Source organism: Poecilia reticulata, chromosome 2 (assembly GCF_904066995.2).
Source record: "Poecilia reticulata chromosome 2, P_reticulata-male-v2, whole genome shotgun sequence".
Classification (NCBI taxonomy): domain Eukaryota; kingdom Metazoa; phylum Chordata; class Actinopteri; order Cyprinodontiformes; family Poeciliidae; genus Poecilia; species Poecilia reticulata.
Genome location: NC_088831.1, coordinates 44,204,494 through 44,221,209, shown reverse-complemented (window position 1 = coordinate 44,221,209; position 16,716 = coordinate 44,204,494). Strand labels below are relative to the sequence as shown.

At 40.4% G+C, this 16,716-nt stretch overlaps 1 protein-coding gene and 1 long non-coding RNA gene across 3 annotated transcripts; one reads left to right on the top strand and one right to left on the bottom strand.

Annotated features, from left to right (window-relative positions):
- Positions 1-542: 542 nt before the first annotated feature.
- LOC103461880 (protein FAM171B-like) lies at positions 543-14,015 on the bottom strand. 2 transcript variants are annotated; one of them, XM_008404248.3, is made up of 8 exons: positions 13,780-14,015; positions 6,588-6,821; positions 4,511-4,603; positions 4,270-4,428; positions 3,162-3,332; positions 2,969-3,085; positions 2,337-2,460; positions 543-1,933 (listed from the first exon to the last, which is right to left on the bottom strand). In XM_008404248.3, the coding sequence occupies exons 1-8, from the start codon at positions 13,946-13,948 to the stop codon at positions 1,123-1,125; spliced, it is 1,878 nt and encodes a 625-aa protein (XP_008402470.2). In that variant the 5' UTR covers positions 13,949-14,015; the 3' UTR covers positions 543-1,122. The 2 variants fall into 2 exon arrangements, with proteins under 2 accessions (XP_008402470.2, XP_008402471.2); XM_008404249.3 differs by having other exon boundaries at positions 4,270-4,422.
- Positions 2,456-16,037, top strand: LOC103461879 (uncharacterized). The gene is made up of 4 exons (XR_533229.2): positions 2,456-2,640; positions 2,729-3,378; positions 15,556-15,725; positions 15,850-16,037. It is a non-coding gene; the product is annotated as an uncharacterized LOC103461879 (long non-coding RNA).
- The last annotated feature ends 679 nt before the right edge of the window (positions 16,038-16,716 follow it).

The following is a 16,716-nucleotide window of genomic DNA, read 5'->3' as shown; positions in this document are numbered from 1 at the left end:
CTCATAATTACATAATATAGAATATTACTGAGTACTACTAAGTCAATATTTATGTGACAATTATTTAGGCACTGGATTGACTCCAAATGCGTAATTAACATTTAAATTAATATCAATGCTCATCAGTACTGTGTTGTGTTGATTCAGTATCAACAATTTTAAGTTGAATTTAAATGTGAATAACGATTTTGGCCTGGGAAACAACACGGCAGCGTCATTTGATTTCTCTTTTGAATTTCTGCTCAACCTGCAGGTGTGAGGCCACAAAGGTACCGTTGTTTTTCCACCATCTTGTTTTTAGAATATCTCAGTGTGGTTCATTTTGTACAGGTAGTTTTTCTAGAACCCATTTTTCTGTTGTTGGTACTTCTGACTCATTTAAAAAAAGGAAAAATAGAAACTACTAAAGAAACCTGTAAATGCAACTATTGTATTTTAAATAATAAAACAAAACTTCATACTTTCTTACAAACTAAACCCAAACTAAATACTTTGGTGAGAAATATGAACATTTTATACTGAGACCCATACAGACACAAAGGTTTAAAGTGAATCCCTTTTTATTTTCACTAGTGCAGACAGTATAGTAGACATTTGCATCAAACTTATTCAAAAATAAAAAGTTAGTCTGATTTTTATGAATGGAGAACTAATGGATGTGAAGTGTTTAGGGGCTTTAAGGCGATTTAAAGGTGTAATCTGCCCCAAATGAACCTAAAATCTGTAAACCGAACCTCTGAAGTCAAAGTTACAAATATTAAGACAGGAATAGTCAAATCACGGGAAACCTGGTATTATACATTCAAAATGACATGAGAATAGTAAATCCAAGAATGGTTGTTTGAGAACAGAGTAGAAATGAAACGAGAATAAAGTCGTAACGATGAGTCCAGTCACAATGTTACCAGGATTGAGTTGCAAGAAAAGTCGAACTGCAAAACTAAAGATGCTAGAAATTAAGTTGTACAAAAATAGTTATTAGAACTTCATTCTCCTGCTTTTTCCTTTATTCTTGCACATGTTCACATAATGACAAATCTCATTTCGACTTTATTCTCATAAGTGTGACTCTGTCTTCTTGCAGCGGCCCATTTGCTCCGTCGTCCTGATTGGACCCAGTTTTTACTGCTGAGTGTTTTTATTCGTCGGGTTTTTAATGAAGGTAGCGTTTCTCTCCAGAGTCGCTCTCCTCCCCGTCGTCTGATTCAGTTCGCTCAGATCCACTCCGGAGTCCAAACTGGTTTCTCGACTCTCCATGGTCCGCCGTCGTCTCTGCTGCTCCGACCCGGCGTACCGGATCTCCGCGGCCGGTTTCCCCTCCAGCGAGACGAACCAGGCCCGCGGCGGCTGGGGCGACGCCACTTTAGACAAACCTGTGACGGCGTGGACTGAATGTCTGCTTCCTGCGAGTTTGTTCAGCGTTCCCGGTACCGATGCCGACTCCGGCAGGCCGAAGGCCGTCCTGGATGCTGGTTCTGATCCGTCAGCGGTCCGGAGCTGCTCCTCGGTTTGGAGAGTCTGGGTGAAGCTTTCTTTCCTCTGCGGCTCGGAGGCGGCGGCGGCTCCGTTTGAGGCTCGCGGCAGCGTGGCGGACCGGCTCCAGTCGGATTGGGCCGGATGTTCCTCCAGGTGGAAAAACGCCGGAGCGGGAAGGATCGCCACGGGTTGGTTGTAGAAGAACAGACCGTCCGGAGTTTGGGTTTGTTCCGAAGTCGCACCGATGAAGTCCAAGTCGTTACCGTCCACCGAAACCACCACAGCGCCGGGGTTGGCGATCACATCACTGCTCTTCGCTGGAACACAGAACCCATTGCTCTGGTTCTGGTTCTGGTTCTGTCCAGATGTTTCAGAATCCTCGTCGTCTGTGGAAGTGGTTTGGTCTTTTCTGACCACTGCTGCCGTCTGCCTCGGTTTAATCTCATTGAAATTCCTCCTGAAAACAAAACACACAAAAACTGATTATTACTGCAGCCCGAAAGTCTGAGTTCATCCTTCATGTCTTTGGAACCGAAATTACAATTTATTATGATAAACAGGCGGGTAAAAAACCCAAAGACTTTACTCTAGAGTAGCACTACTTTGACGTATTTTTACTGACGTACTTAAGTACTGAGCAACTGATCAAATTATCATTTAATATCTAAGAGTTGCATCATCAGAGGGACCAAAATATGAAGGTTAGAGGAAATGTTGGTGTTTTTAGGACCAAAATGACAATAATTCAGATGGGCAACAAAATCAGGCATAAGAAAATGTTTCCAAATCAGTTTCTTTCAATAAATAGCCTAAAACTGTGGTGGTGTTTAGGATGAGGGCATTAAAATAAAAGTTTTTACCTGCAGTAACATAAAAGTCCAAACAGAAGACAGACGATGACGACGAGCGTTCCTCCAACCAGAACCACCAGGAAAAACGAGTGTTGCGAGATGAAATCAACAAGAGTCTGAAGTCCAAAGAAACCTAAAGGCAATAAAAATGAATAAAATTAGTCAAATACTATACAGAATACTTTTTTATTACAAATCCTTCAGTTCATATCAAAGCTTCAAATCAACATAATTTTGCTTTTAGACCCTTTTTTTTCCTTTTCTTTATATGGAGAACGAGTCCCAGATGAAGCGCAGCCTGAAAACCCTTATGGTGAGAAATATTTTCTGCCAATATCCTCCTTATTACTCCAGATTTTAGGCTAAAGCTAGCCTAGCTTGTTTTGGCTCTATTTACCCAGAATGCCCTGTGTTTTAGTCCACTTCCTGCTTTTGGAGCGGCCTTCAGTTCGCTTGGCGTTCAAACCGCTGAAGAGTTCACTTCAACCGATCCGACGTTTAGGTTTTTAGGTGGATTAGAGTTGGACTAAAGCGGACCAAGCAGGGGTGGTGTGAATGCACCCCAAGTTTTCGCTTTATTTAGTTTTTTCTTGCTCTGTTCCTTTGACGGGACTCAAAACACATCTGAAGTGAAAACCTGCCTCTGCTGGAGGTCAAAGGTGCTGCGATCCAGTATCCCAGGTGAGGAGCGGTGAAAGTCCACATCAGTTTCCCATCCACCAGCGTCATCTTCCCCAGTCCGTTCCTCATCCATCCACCTGCGGCGAAATGAACCGCCATGAAACCAGTTAGCATGCAGCTGGACCGGTGGAGGGCCGACGTATCAGGACTGACCAGCAGTTCTGCTGAAGAACCAGGCTGGAACAACGTCGGACTCCTGCAGCCCTCGGCTCTCGGGAACGTTGAGGCTGATCTGGATCGGGCCGCTGACGTTCAGCTCCGCGTCTCCGGAGAAAAGCTGCACACTGACGGCCGCCACCGGGCTCAGCTCCACGCTCACGAATCCTGAGAACATCAGACTGAAGTCAGGACGACGGATTCCTACGACGACGTGAGTCGGAACGTATTTCATTTATCCGGCAGAATTAGGGGGTTTGGTTTACGACGGTCACTGAAGATGGACAAATAAAGCACATTTCCATCAAAAACTCAAAAAATTTCAGATTAATCTCCAAATTCTGAGCTCCAAAATGAAAAAACTTGAGAAAAATGTTTTTTTGGATTATTTTCACATTTTCTAGAAAATGGCTTATAGTTAAATTTTCCACTTTTGGAGATTTCCTGAGTTCCAAAAAGCAAATCTTTGACTTTTGGAGCTCAGAAATTTTCAAATTATTTCAAAAAAAAAAAAATTAAGCTGAAAATGTATTTATTTTTTGGTTGTTTTTTTAGTGTAGATTTACTCTCGTTTTTTTATATCTGTGACTGCCCTAGAATGCCATTGGACTTTTTTTTCCTTACTAATTTCCAGCGGTTGGCTCCCCTAGCTGAAAAGTTAGCCACACTAAGACTAAAATCTTAAACATTAGCTCTGCTAATGCTAAAGGATTATGCTACCAACATAGCATTTGAAATTACAACCAAGTTGATAACCAACATATGGAAAACTTTTTTAAAACTAAATTACTTGGTTATTCATCTGCTTTAAATAGAACTTAGCTTGCTGTGAAATCACAGAAAATGCCAAAAAGTGGGCGGAGCCAAGAGACGCTGAGCTGTACCACTAGAACCAATAGAAAAATTCAACTGCAGTAGCCACCATTCAACCCAAAGGGGGCAGCACTGAGACAATTTCAGGTCAAATATTGCAGAATTATATGAACAAATATGTCAGACATGAAACATAAGGATACCAGCTTCGACACTTTATCTGCTTAAAGCGTTAAATTCCCTTTCTGAGCCGTAAGACCTGCTCAGTGCGGCGTAGGGATGAAGTCGGTACCTGACTTGCTGCTCACGATGCCCAGCGTGTTCAGCGAGTCGCCCTGGTCTGAGGTCAGCCGAGGAACCGTCAGGTACGATCGGATGGCGGTCAGATTCCCGCCGAGCGTTGGGTTCAGGAGCCGCTGAGGAAATCTCACCGTGGCCTGAGACGCTGCAGCTTCAACAGCAAAGAGTTTTACATTTCCGTCCAGTTTTCGTGTTTTTACTTCACTGAGAAGCAAAAGAAACATTTCCACCACCTGCAGTTCTGCCGGTGATCAGAACCGAGTCGTCGAACAGCCAGACGTTCCCTCGAGTCAGAGCCAGCAGGGGCAGAGTCACCGACGAAAAGACTGCAGGAATGATGAGACGGACAAAAGTCAAAACGGGGGCCTCCAGGGGGCGCTGCGGGGCCTCCAGGGGGCGCTGCGGGGCCTCCAGGGGGCGCTGCGGGGCCTCCAGGGGGCGCTGCGGGGCCTCCGCAGGCGCAGGGAGGAAAAGATTACTTTTAAAATAACATAGTAACATTTTATTTTAATGTTTTGTTTTCTGATTGGTAGGCTGCACAGTCGTGCAGTTGGTAGAGCTGTTGCCTTGCAGTAAGAAGGTTCTGGGTTCGATTCCCGGCCCCGGTCTTTCTGCATGGAGTCTCCATGTTCTCCCTGTGCATGGTGGGTTTTCTCCAGGTACTCCGGTTTCCTCCCACAGTCCAAAAACATGACTGTCAGGTTAACTGGTCTGTCTAAATTGTCACTAGGTGTGAGTGTGTGTGTGCATGGTTGTGTGTCTCTGTGTTGCCCTGCGACAGACTGGTGACCTGTCCAGGTGACCCCGCCTCTCGCCCGGTACGATAGCTGGAGATGGGCACCAGCACCTCCTGACCCCACTGAGGAACAAGGGTGCAAGAAAATGGATGGATGGATTGTTTTCTGATTGGCTGCCAGTCAAATTCATAAAGTTTGACGAGAAAAAGACCAGAGGAACCATTCAGCACGCCGAAAACCAGAAGAACAGTTACAAAAAGTACATTTGATGAGATTAATTAACGTTTTCTTAACATCAGGAGGTAACTATAGTGAAAAATGACTTATTCATAATATTTTCCACCGCAGAACTCATGGCCGACTGAAATGAGATGTTATGAGGCAACATTTTACTGAATAGTGAATAAAAAACATGGTAAAAGTTTGTTTCTTTGTATCTTTGAGTTTTCCAGTGATGTAACCGTTAATATTTCATGTTTTGGTGTTTCTCCACCAGATGGCGCTGTAGTTTTGTTCCCTGACTGATGATGAGTTTATGTGACGTTCATCACAGCTGAGAGTTTAAAATCTACTGATTGGTTTAGGACTTGGACTAGACCAGGGATTTCTAAACTTTGAATATTAAATATTTTAACAGTATTTTAAATGATAAAATAATTTAAATTTTGTTTTGTTGGAGAGGAAAATGTGTAAATTGTTGCAAAAGGTTTTTCAGGTTTTCCTCATTTAAATAAAAGTATTTATTAAAAACAAGAAATAATTTGGTTAATTCTGAGCAATAAACACAACTTTTAGATAACTATTTTAAAATACTTCAGTGGCCAATTGTAATAAATTATTGAAAATCATAGTTTGATTTGAGTAAAAGGCACAGGACGGACGTGACGGGAGAAAGTGACTGGGAGGGAAATACGCTTTGTTTTTAAGAACAAAACAAAATTAAGTTTTATTTGACTTTGTCTTTAACTGTTAAATTAAAAAATGTATAAAAATCTCCAAAATGGGAATAAAAATTCCACAGAGTGAGTTAAAAATAACTTATTTTATAGTTATAATTATAAATGATCTTCAATTAAATCATTAAAATGATCTCCAAACTTTTTTTTTTGTCCAAAATTTTACAAAGTTTTCAGGAACCAAATCTTTTATTTTTTCTCACCACAATTAAAAAAAATGATTTCAAAATTTTTAAGGTGAATTATTTTAATTTTACCTGCAAAACAATAAATAAAACATGTACTACACTGGTTTAACTCTTTTGGTTAATGTTTTATTTTTTACTTATATAAAGTGTTTAGTTTATTCACAGCAATGAAAACATAAATTTTATAAAACAAATTCTGCCACATTTGGCCAATATGACCTAGTTTGAATAACACAACTTATGAGATAAATATATACAAAAAAAAAGAATTATTTTTGTTGTAACTTTTTGCGTTTAAGATTTAAACTTGTGATGGAAAATCTCATCCTAAAAAAGTTACACACCATTTGTGGCACTCAGAACTAATCCAGGGGCCACAAATGGCCCCCGGACCGCACCTTGAACACCCGTGGGCTCGGTTTGACTCACTGGGTTTCCTGCTGGTTTCCCACAGCAGCAGGGCGGAAACGAAGCCCTGCTTGCTGGTTGCCACGGCGACGGGAAGCCCAGCGTGGAACGGCACGTGGAGCCGCGCGTCGCCGCCGTCGGCGCTGAAAGCTGCGCTGCGCAGGGTGTGGTTGACGAACAGCTCCACCGCCGCCCTGCTGAGCGGCCGGCCGGTCAGCATGTCGCTCACCTGAACCCGCAGGACGAAGCTGCTGCCTGTTGGAGGAAACGGAACGTCACTTTTCCAGATGACGTCCAGCAACTTTCTCCTGACGGAAATCAGACGAAACTGGTGCCAAACGTTTGTGCTGCTTTTACTTTGAAGATATTAGTGAAAGTTCGAAGGTCAGCCAACCCCACACATTTATGAAATCGAACAAATGTGGTGTATTTTTATTAAGATCTTTAAAATGGTAGCCACACGACTCCCCCTAGTGGTCTGGAGGACTTCCGTGTTGATCGGGTTTGCAGCTTTTATACTAGCTGTTTTAAATTTTGTATTTTATTTATGGTTTACATTTGCTGCCTGTAGATTTTTCCTTCTGTTGTCTGTAGTTGGAGCCTTTATTGTTTCTGCTGCATTTCCCTTTTTGTATGTGCGCTTCAGATTTTTGCGTTTATGCGTTTGCAGCGCGTAACGACCAAAAAACGACGTCTCAGCTGATTTTTAGGAGCGATTAGAGTCTGATGGCGTATAAAACCCGATTTTATCGTCAGAGTTGAACATGTAATTACTCCCCGTCTCTCAGCAAGACATTTCTGTCTCCTTTTCTGCTAAAAGGGGTTTTTGAAGTTTTAAAGAGACGTTTCTTTGAAGCAATTTGCCACAAAGAAGCCATTTTTCATCCTTACTGAAGCGCTAAAGCTCGATTACTCAATTACAGCAGCAATCTGAGGCGCCGTCGCATCACAAACATCAGAGTTCCTCCTAATCCTGCTGCTGACATGATCACGACGCTTCATATCAGCTTTTCAGGCCGAACTCGACCCGATCGTTACCCCCAGCAGTTAGCGTTGGCTTGCAGCCGCGTCCGTTTTCAGCGTCTGTGAGAAACGAGCGAGTTCGTTTGGCAGAGATGCCAACAGCACTGCAGATGGACGTGTAACATAGTTAAAATGGTTCGGGTTAAATCCTGCTAAAATGCACCATCTGCTGGTAAAAAGTTGTATTGCCTTCACCTAGAAAGAGCGGGGTATTATGGGTAATCCTCAGAGCCGTGAGGATCACCGACGAGGTAACGTGTCTCTGCCATGTCATAAAGAAATATTATTTATGCATTTTGTGCGATGTGTTTACGGTTTTCGTTTTTGCATATTGTTGAAATATGTTCGGTTTGAGTCACGCTAGTTCTGTTATTATGTCGTTTTTGTCATGTTTGAGAATGTTTAGTTCGTGGGAAAGTGCAGTGGGAATTTCCCACGCGGTAACATTATGGCTCCTCCTTGCAGGAGCTTGTTGTATGCCAGAGACTGACTTTACCTCCAGGCCCGTTCTGTAAAATGCAGGTATGTTTTACCAAATCTCCTGTAGCAGATGGTTAGCATGAGTCTGAGTTTTATATTAACAGTCTTAGTTAGTTAAGTTAGTTAAAACTTTATTGTCATATTGCATACACAAGGTGAATACAAAACGAAATTTCGTTGCATACAGCTCAGGACAGTAAATACGTATATAAATATAGAAAAATATAGAGTGAAGGAATAACAATAAAAGAGTTCTTTGTTCTGTGCAAGAGGAGATATAATGTGGAGACCAGATTTTCAAGTGCAATACGGTTGGGAGTTCAGCAGTCTGATGGCAAGTGGAAAAAAGCTGTTTCGGAACCTAGATGTCCTGCACCGGATGCTTCGAAACCTCTTACCAGAGGGCAGCAGGGAGAACCATCCATGCTGTGGGTGTGAAGGGTCTCTGACGATGTTTCGGCCTCGGGACACGCAGCGCCGGGATGAAAGGTCTTGAATGGAGGGAAGGGTGGCCCCAATGATCCTCTCTGCTGTCCGCACCACTCTCCTCACGTTCTTCCAGTCGGAGACGCTACAACCACCACACCACACAGAGAGGCAGCTGGTCAAAATGCTCTCTATGGTGCTTCTGTAGAACGTCTTGAGGATGGGTGGGGGCAAGTGTACTCGTCTCATCCTCCGCAGGAAATACAGACGTTTCTGTGCCTTCTTGACTAGAGACGCGGTGTTCACAGTCCAGGAGAGGTCGTTAGTGATGTGCACCCCCAGAAATTTGGTGCTGCTGACCACCTCCACTGCCGAACTGTTTATGAGCAGTGGAGCGTGGCTGGGCCGATTTTTCCTGAAGTCGACGATCATTTCTTTAGTCTTGTCAACATTCAGGATCAGGTTGTTCTCTCTGCACCAGACTACTAGCTCCTCCACCTCCTCTCTGTAGTCCAGATCATTATCATCTGTAATGAGGCCTAACACCGTTGTGTCATCCGCAAACTTCACAATGTGATTGGTGACGAACCTTGGGGCACAGTCGTGTGTCATCAGAGTGAACAGCAGAGGACTCAGGACGCAGCCTATATTAACAGTTTTATATAATGATGTAGTTCATGTATGTTTCTGCATTGTTCTAAAACGCAAGGTTATATAAACTAAAAGATAAAAATGGCATCAGTAAATAAAATGTCAGCATTTTATTTTTCAGAATATTTTAACTAGTTACTTTATTTTCTCTGTATAAGACACTCACTGGTTGTTCTTTTACTGTAAAACAAAATCCACTATGCGATCACTGTAATTTGTAATGATTTTATTGTAGTTACTGTATTATGGGTAATCCTCAGAGCCATGAGGATCACCGACGAGGAGCTTGTTTTATGCCAGAGACTGACTTTACCTCCATGCCCGTTCTGTAAAATGCAGATGGGGAATTAAAGAAACCGCTGATGCCAACTTGAGCAGCTCCTTGTCATTCATTGCTACACCAATAGAAGCCACCAGAACCACATAGGCCGCAGACGGATGGCGGTTCTGGGAGAGGAAACGTCTCTCTGAAGCGTTTTCCTGCTTCAGCGACCAAACGCAACAGAAGAGGCAGGTCACCAAATCTGAGACAGACTGGTTTTGGTGCCAGATTACTATAATCCCTCCATTTGGCGAGTTGAGCCGCGAGATGAAGCGACTGCTGAAGATGAAATATCATGTTTGACTAGGATGTGGCTGAAAGTGGGTTGATATCTGCCTTTTGTATCCGAGACGATTGACAAATGAAGACGGGAACAGAAACGTGTCGACCAATAATCGATCGGCTGCGACCACCAGCGGATCAGACAGATGGTCCGGCGGGGATTATCTCTGATGACCCGCGTCGCCCGGCTCGTGTTTCTGGGACGAGGCCGATGGATGAGGAAACGACGGCCATTGTTTTAGTGTTTGTTACACTTCAGTGTTTCAGAACATCAAACCGATTTAAATCGAACTTGATACAAGTGAACATAAAATTCAGTTTTAAATGAAGGTTTTTATTATTGAGGAATTAAAAAAGATCAACAGAAACGTTGTTTTTATGGAGCCTGATCAATAATCACCATGGACAGTGGAGAGGGGGAAAATGAAACGTTTATAAATAGAAATGTGCACCCAAAATGATATAAATATAAATATATAGATCAACCTATCAGCTGTATGCAGGCAATAACTGTTCAAAGCAAATGATAAGAAGCACAGAACTTTTTTTTTTCATAATTCCAACTTTTTTCTCAGAAGTTTTTATCTCTGAGATCAAAGTCAGAATTTAATTAAATTTAATTTCAAGTGTCTTCCATACAAATCAAAATGTTCAGAGCACTTTTTGTGAAGTCCAAGATTTAAGTTTGAAAATCTGTTCAAGACTTTCTGTGAGGGAACATCTGTACTAATCAAAGTGCAGTTTAGTCAAATTAAACGTTTAATCTGGAAAGATTGTTTAAGAATTATTAGAATAATTCGGCAGCAGCTCTAGAACCGGGAAACGTCCCGATTAGAAGGCCAGTCTGGACTTTCCCACTGGGCCGGTTGGACATTGAAGCTGCTCCTTATTTATTCTAATAACTGGTAAAATAACTTAAAAGCCAAAGATTCATTTAAATTGAACCCTGACCAGGATGGAGGAAGTTGTCTGATCCATAATGCTGCTGCTGCTGTTCTGACTAAAACCAGGAAGATGGAGACATAACTCCAGGTTTAAAGTCCCTCCTCTGGCTCCCTGTAGCTCAGAGAATAGACTTTAAAATCCTGATGTTAGTTTATAAATCTCTGAACGGTTTAGCACCACAATACCTTAAAGATCTGTTATTACTGCACCAACCGTCTGGACCCCTCAGGTTCTGGTTCTGGTTCTGCTCTGCATCCCCAGAACCAGACGAGGAGAAGCAGCATTCAGTTTCTACGCACCACAGATTTGGAACAAACTTCCAGAAAACTGTAAAACAGCTGAAACACTGAGAGCCTTTAAATCTCAACTTAAACCCACCTGTTAGAGTTGCTTATGGCTAAATTAGGGTTAGAGTGCCGGGTTTTGATGTCTTCCATCTTTTTATGTCTTCCATGTTTTTAATTTCTTCTTCTTTCTTTTCGACGTTTTAATGATGTAATGTTTTTTTTTAAATCTCTCTCTTTCTCACTGTTTATTTCTGTTTTTATTTTAATTATGTAAAGCACTTTGAAATGCCTTGCTGCTGAAATGTGCTGTACAAATAAAATTTGATTGATTGATTAACAGGTGGATCAATCACTTTCACACAGTCTGGATTCATCTCTCCTTTAATAAAAACGCTCATTTAAAAACTGCATTTTGTAATTATTTATCTTATCTAAATGGGTTTGATGCTCTGACGCGTGACGAACATGGAAGGAGGCAAACGGTTTCACGCCGCCGTGTTTCTCAGCTCGTTAAACACGAGAATCACCCGACGCTGCGTGTATTTTTACATTTCGGGTCATTAATCTCTCAGAAACACGAACTGGACTGTCCTTTCCTCCCCTGAGCTTCACTTGGCAGCGCCAAGCGAAGCGGCAGCCGGGCCGGAGGAGTGCGGCGCTGTTGGTGCCGGAGATAACGGCACGCTTGGCTTCATGTCCAAGCAGCCATCCAGAGCGGATCGTGTGATGGTGCAGCGATGCTCTCCTGCATCAGCATGCATTACTCATGATGAAGGGTCACAGATCCCTCTAAATAATGAGCAGAAACTGGACAGGATGGTAAATCTGCCCGGTGAACATTTGGTCTGCGTTCAGTTTTTAGCATCTCTAAATGCTGAAGAACTCGAATCGCACTGTAAATCATCAGCACAACAGCCTGACGGAGCAAACAAACAGATGGAGAAACCGTTACGCACGGGGCCTACGGCAAGCAGTTGTAGCATATAGTTGAACTGAACTTCAGAGTTTGGTTTTTCAAAGCTCAATGCATTAATTTCTACAAACGCTCCTTTGATGTTACAATTGGGAATTTCTGATATATTTTCCAAACTGTAAACGTTCAAAAAAGGAATAAAGGAGAAAAAAGTTAAAGTTTTTGTTTTTTTTCCAGAGTGCCTAAAGTAGATGAGGCCTCAACAGACCGGTTTATATCTGCCTGTTAATCAAGCATAACAGGAAATATGATGGTTTTTCTCAGGCTGAATAAAAATTTCCCCAACTATTGTTAAAGCTTCATGTTAAAAGGCCAAACTCTTGTTTCCATTTACCTTGTGTTACAGTTAATATCCGAATTAAGATGGACTCCCAAAGCAGGCGAATGTTTCCCTATCGGATCGGCATCGGCTCAGGCTAAACCTCAGATATCGGTCTGAACGGTCGCATTTTATGCTGCTTTTATATCGTTGACATGAGAAATGCATCGTAATTCTTCACCAGAAGTTGTTGGACGGGTTCAATAGGAATGTTATGTTACTATAACTCTCTTTGGAGTTGTAAACCGTTCACACTGAAGTCTGATTGCAACAGATTAAGTTTAGTAGCATAAACAAATAAATCAGATTTCAGCATAAAATGAAAATTGAACCTGCTGTTTTAACGTTGCCGTAAACTTGGCCTTTAGTTCAGACCTGGTTGATTTGGGGTTTTATTGACTTTCTAGACATTTACATCGGGACAGAAAAATGTTCTGAAACATTTGAAGCGGGGTTCGTTCTTCAGACGTTTAAAGACGTCTGGATTCAAACTCCTGGTTAAAGACTGTATGGCTGAATTCCCAGCAGCCCTGTTTAGTTCGCTTCAGTCCAAGTCCAGCCCGTTTGCCAGGAAGGTCCGGTTCGCTTGTGGAGCTGTGAAAGCGAATTTGGACCGAAAATCGAACTCTGGTCTGTTTCGGTTTGGTTGAAGTGAAGTCTGGTGCGGTTCGGATGCATATGTGAACGCCACGCGGGCCGAAAGCAGGAAATGGACGACAGAGCAGGAAATTTTGGGTAAATGCAACCAAAACGAACCCTAGCATTAGCCTAGCGCTAGCGGTTGAAATGGCTTGTGGTTTTCAGCCAAAGAGAAACCCTCCAACCGCTAACATGTGATCCTTCTCCACTTTAGTTTCCATCTGGTGAAGAAGGAAGTTGCTCTCAGTGTCTTCAGAGGTTTTAGTGTCGTTTCCTTCAGTGGTTCTTGGTGCAGCGCCCCCACAGGCCAGGAGGGGAACAGGTTGTTTTGACTCAGAACCACAGCAGCTGGAGGTGGAGCAGATGGTGGCTTAACTTGGAAAGTTTGATCCCAAATTAAACAGTTTACTGGGATATTGCATGACAAAACACTCTGAATTCTCCTGAAAAGAATTCAGTTCCAGACATCCACAGTGTTTTGCTAGAGTAGGACGGATAGATCTGTTGGTCCAGAACACTTGGACAGGAAATGTGCCCTCATATATCAGAAATGTTGATCTAAAGGACCGGTTGAGTTTGAAGAGTTTCTATGAAAATTACAGCCTATTTTATGATAAAACTGCTTGCCATAGCGGCTCTTTTCCATCACCTCTTACTCATGAACAGATTAGTAGATTTGTGAGTAAATCCTCAAACAAAGGGGGATATTTTCGTCTCAATCTGATACAAATATGTAGTTTTAATGTCGATGGCACAAAATTAACTGAAATTATTAAAACATCAAAACTTATTTGATCTAAACTGGAAATAATTGAGCTGTAAAACGTGAAACATGTTAAAATGTGTAAGCAGTTCTTGCTCCAAACCTGGCAGGCCTTCCTGCTGCTGCTGCTGCTGTTTCCTGAAGTCCTGCTTTGTGAAGTTTGTCTCATCAGCATGCAGAAGGCGTCCCTCCGTCCCCGTCGACTCTCCGTTTGTCCCCGCCGTCCCACTCGCAGCCAGCGCGCAGAGAACCCACCGCCACAGCCCACTCATGACCAAACCCACGGCTCAGGCTTCATCCACTGGCTGGGAAATATCCACTGCTTTACCCACTGCAACCCAAACCACACTGAGCTGCAGGCTCCGCCCACTCGACCCTTCACCCCGCCCACCGGCTTCACCTTTAAATTACTTTTTGTTGTGTTGAATTCCTAATAAGAGAAATAAAAACAATAATAAATGTCACAGAAACGCCAAACAACGACATAATGTTTAATACTAGTTATAAAAAATAATAAAAATCTGTTTATATATATTAGAATTGGGCAACAGCTGAAGTAGGAAACTAAAGAATGATTAAATAAAAATAGTGCACGTCTCTTACATAAAAATATTGCTTTCATATAGCAGATGATATTAATACCAGTAATTATTTTATATGCTGTTTACAATATACTATATTTATATAAAATACATTGGTATATAAATGTACACACATAATCACAATGTACTGTTGTATCATTAATATAAATACTTTTAATTATTTTGAACAGATAAAAATGATGATTCTCACATTAGTAAAGACTATATATCACTAATTTTAACAGTAATTTATTTTATATACTTTTGCTGATTATATTGTACATTTATAATTAAGTAAATAATCATTATTGTGATAATTGTATATCATTAATAGAAATACTAATTAATAAAAACATTTTTGTACGTTATTGTCATTTGAAATCAAAGCAGTAATTTCCTTTTATATGTGGTTGCTGTAATTAAATGATGTAAAATATTTATATTTTATATAAATGATATATAAAATCATGTATATAATGATATATGTTATCATTATATAAATATTGTATAATGATATATAATGATAATATCAATATATATCATTATATAATGATATATAATGATATATAATTATATATCATTATATATCATTATATAATAATATTATATATTATCATTTATATAATAACATATATCATTATATAAATGATATATAAAATCATTTATATAATGATATATGTTATTATATAAATGATAATATATAATATCATTATATAATATTATCATTATATAATGATATATAATGATATTATCATTATATATCATTATATAATGATATTATCATTATATAATGATATATAATGATATTATCATTATATATCATTATATATATTATTATATATAATGATAATATCATTATATATCATTATATAATAATATTATATATTATCATTTATATAATAACATATATCATTATATAAATGATATATAAAATCATTTATATAATGATATATGTTATTATATAAATGATAATATATAATATCATTATATAATGATATTATCATTATATAATGATATATAATGATATCATTATAATATTAATCATATCATAATGATATTGTACTATCATTATTAATACAAAGCCATTTTTATTTTTTTCCCATTTGAAATTAAATGTTATGCTAATGTGAATGTTTTCATTCTCACCATATATTTGCCTTTTTAATTTAACTTTATGCTGCATGTCATGTAACTGATGGTTTTTCTTTTATTCCATCCAGAAACATGTCGCAGGGAAATATTTATATAAAGTTATTTAAACAAAACGTTTATTCATACATGGCTGTTGAACCGTCCAGATTTGGCCACTAGAGGGGGCAATGCGACAACCAGTTGAGGAAAAGCAACCCAGCCTTTTATCGGGCTGAACTTTGGTACCAGAACCGACCCGAGGTTCTGCGGCTCGTTGGACCTGCAGCTTGGATCTGGGACAAACTGGAAATAAAGACATTTCTGCAGACTTCTCTGGGTTTGTTCTCCATTAAACATTCACATTCAGCCGCAGGCCAGTTTTAATTTTTCTCTTTATACTTATATATTTTAATAAGTAATAATTCAGGCCCACCTTCAATGCGCTCCACACCTGTGTGCAGGTGCGGAGCAGCCAAAGGCGACCGGAACCACTGGGACTGTTGTGCCAGATAAATGCTGGGCTCTGAATTCACGCAGTTCCTGTTTTCCTCCAAACTCTGCTGGATTTCCACATTTTTGTGTGGATTCTTTTTCTTCCCAGGCTCATATTGTGTCTGCATGTATCTAAAATAAACCCTGTAAAGCCTGAGTCAGCCTCTGCTCTGAATACTGTTTACATAAAGATGGTGAAGCAATTTTATTTTCAGGGTGAAGGTGGGAAGACGGTCTGTTTTCCTCCATCTCTCAGCAGCAGTGGAGTAAATTAGACTGTTTATAGGTATTATTGACTGGATGACCCCTTAATGACTTGTAATTTAAAAAAATCATTAATCTTAATCCTTTTATTGCCTCCAGTTTGAGTAGCAGTCGGGATTGATTGCACCGTGTATCGCTTCTGGTTAATAAAGTGACTGAAATAAACAGAACATGGTGCTGTTCCGCTCATGTTCCTCAGGTAGAAGTTTTGAGTCCTGTTTTATATATTTACATATATTGGCTTTACAATAAACGAGGTTTAGTGCTACACAGCTTCTTTTCACATTTTTATTTTACACCCAAGTTTAATAATGCCGTTGCCACAAACGTTCGAGAACTTTCAACATGATAAAACACATTTTTACTCATTGAATGTGTTCATTTCTGATTGAAATTTAAAGTTTTTTGCCTCTGTAGCTGTTGGGGGGGGGGGGAAGTGGGTCGATGCAACACCGGCACAATAACCGCTAACAGTTAGCAGTTTGCTGCTAAGCTAGCGGGTTAGCTAGCATGCTAGCGCTGAAATGCTAACACAATAGAACGGTTATTTCGCCCTGAAAGCGAAGTGTACA

Bases quoted from the DNA above. Each gene is read 5' to 3' on its own strand.
- LOC103461880 (XM_008404248.3), bottom strand. From the start codon at position 13,948: ATGAGTGGGCTGTGGCGGTGGGTTCTCTGCGCGCTGGCTGCGAGTGGG. The intron at 4,429-4,510 runs GTGGTGGAAATG...TTGCTGTTGAAG, and splicing joins GATCACCGGCAGAACTGCAG to CTGCAGCGTCTCAGGCCACG. The intron at 2,461-2,968 runs GCAGGTTTTCAC...TATTGCCTTTAG, and splicing joins ACCTTTGACCTCCAGCAGAG to GTTTCTTTGGACTTCAGACT.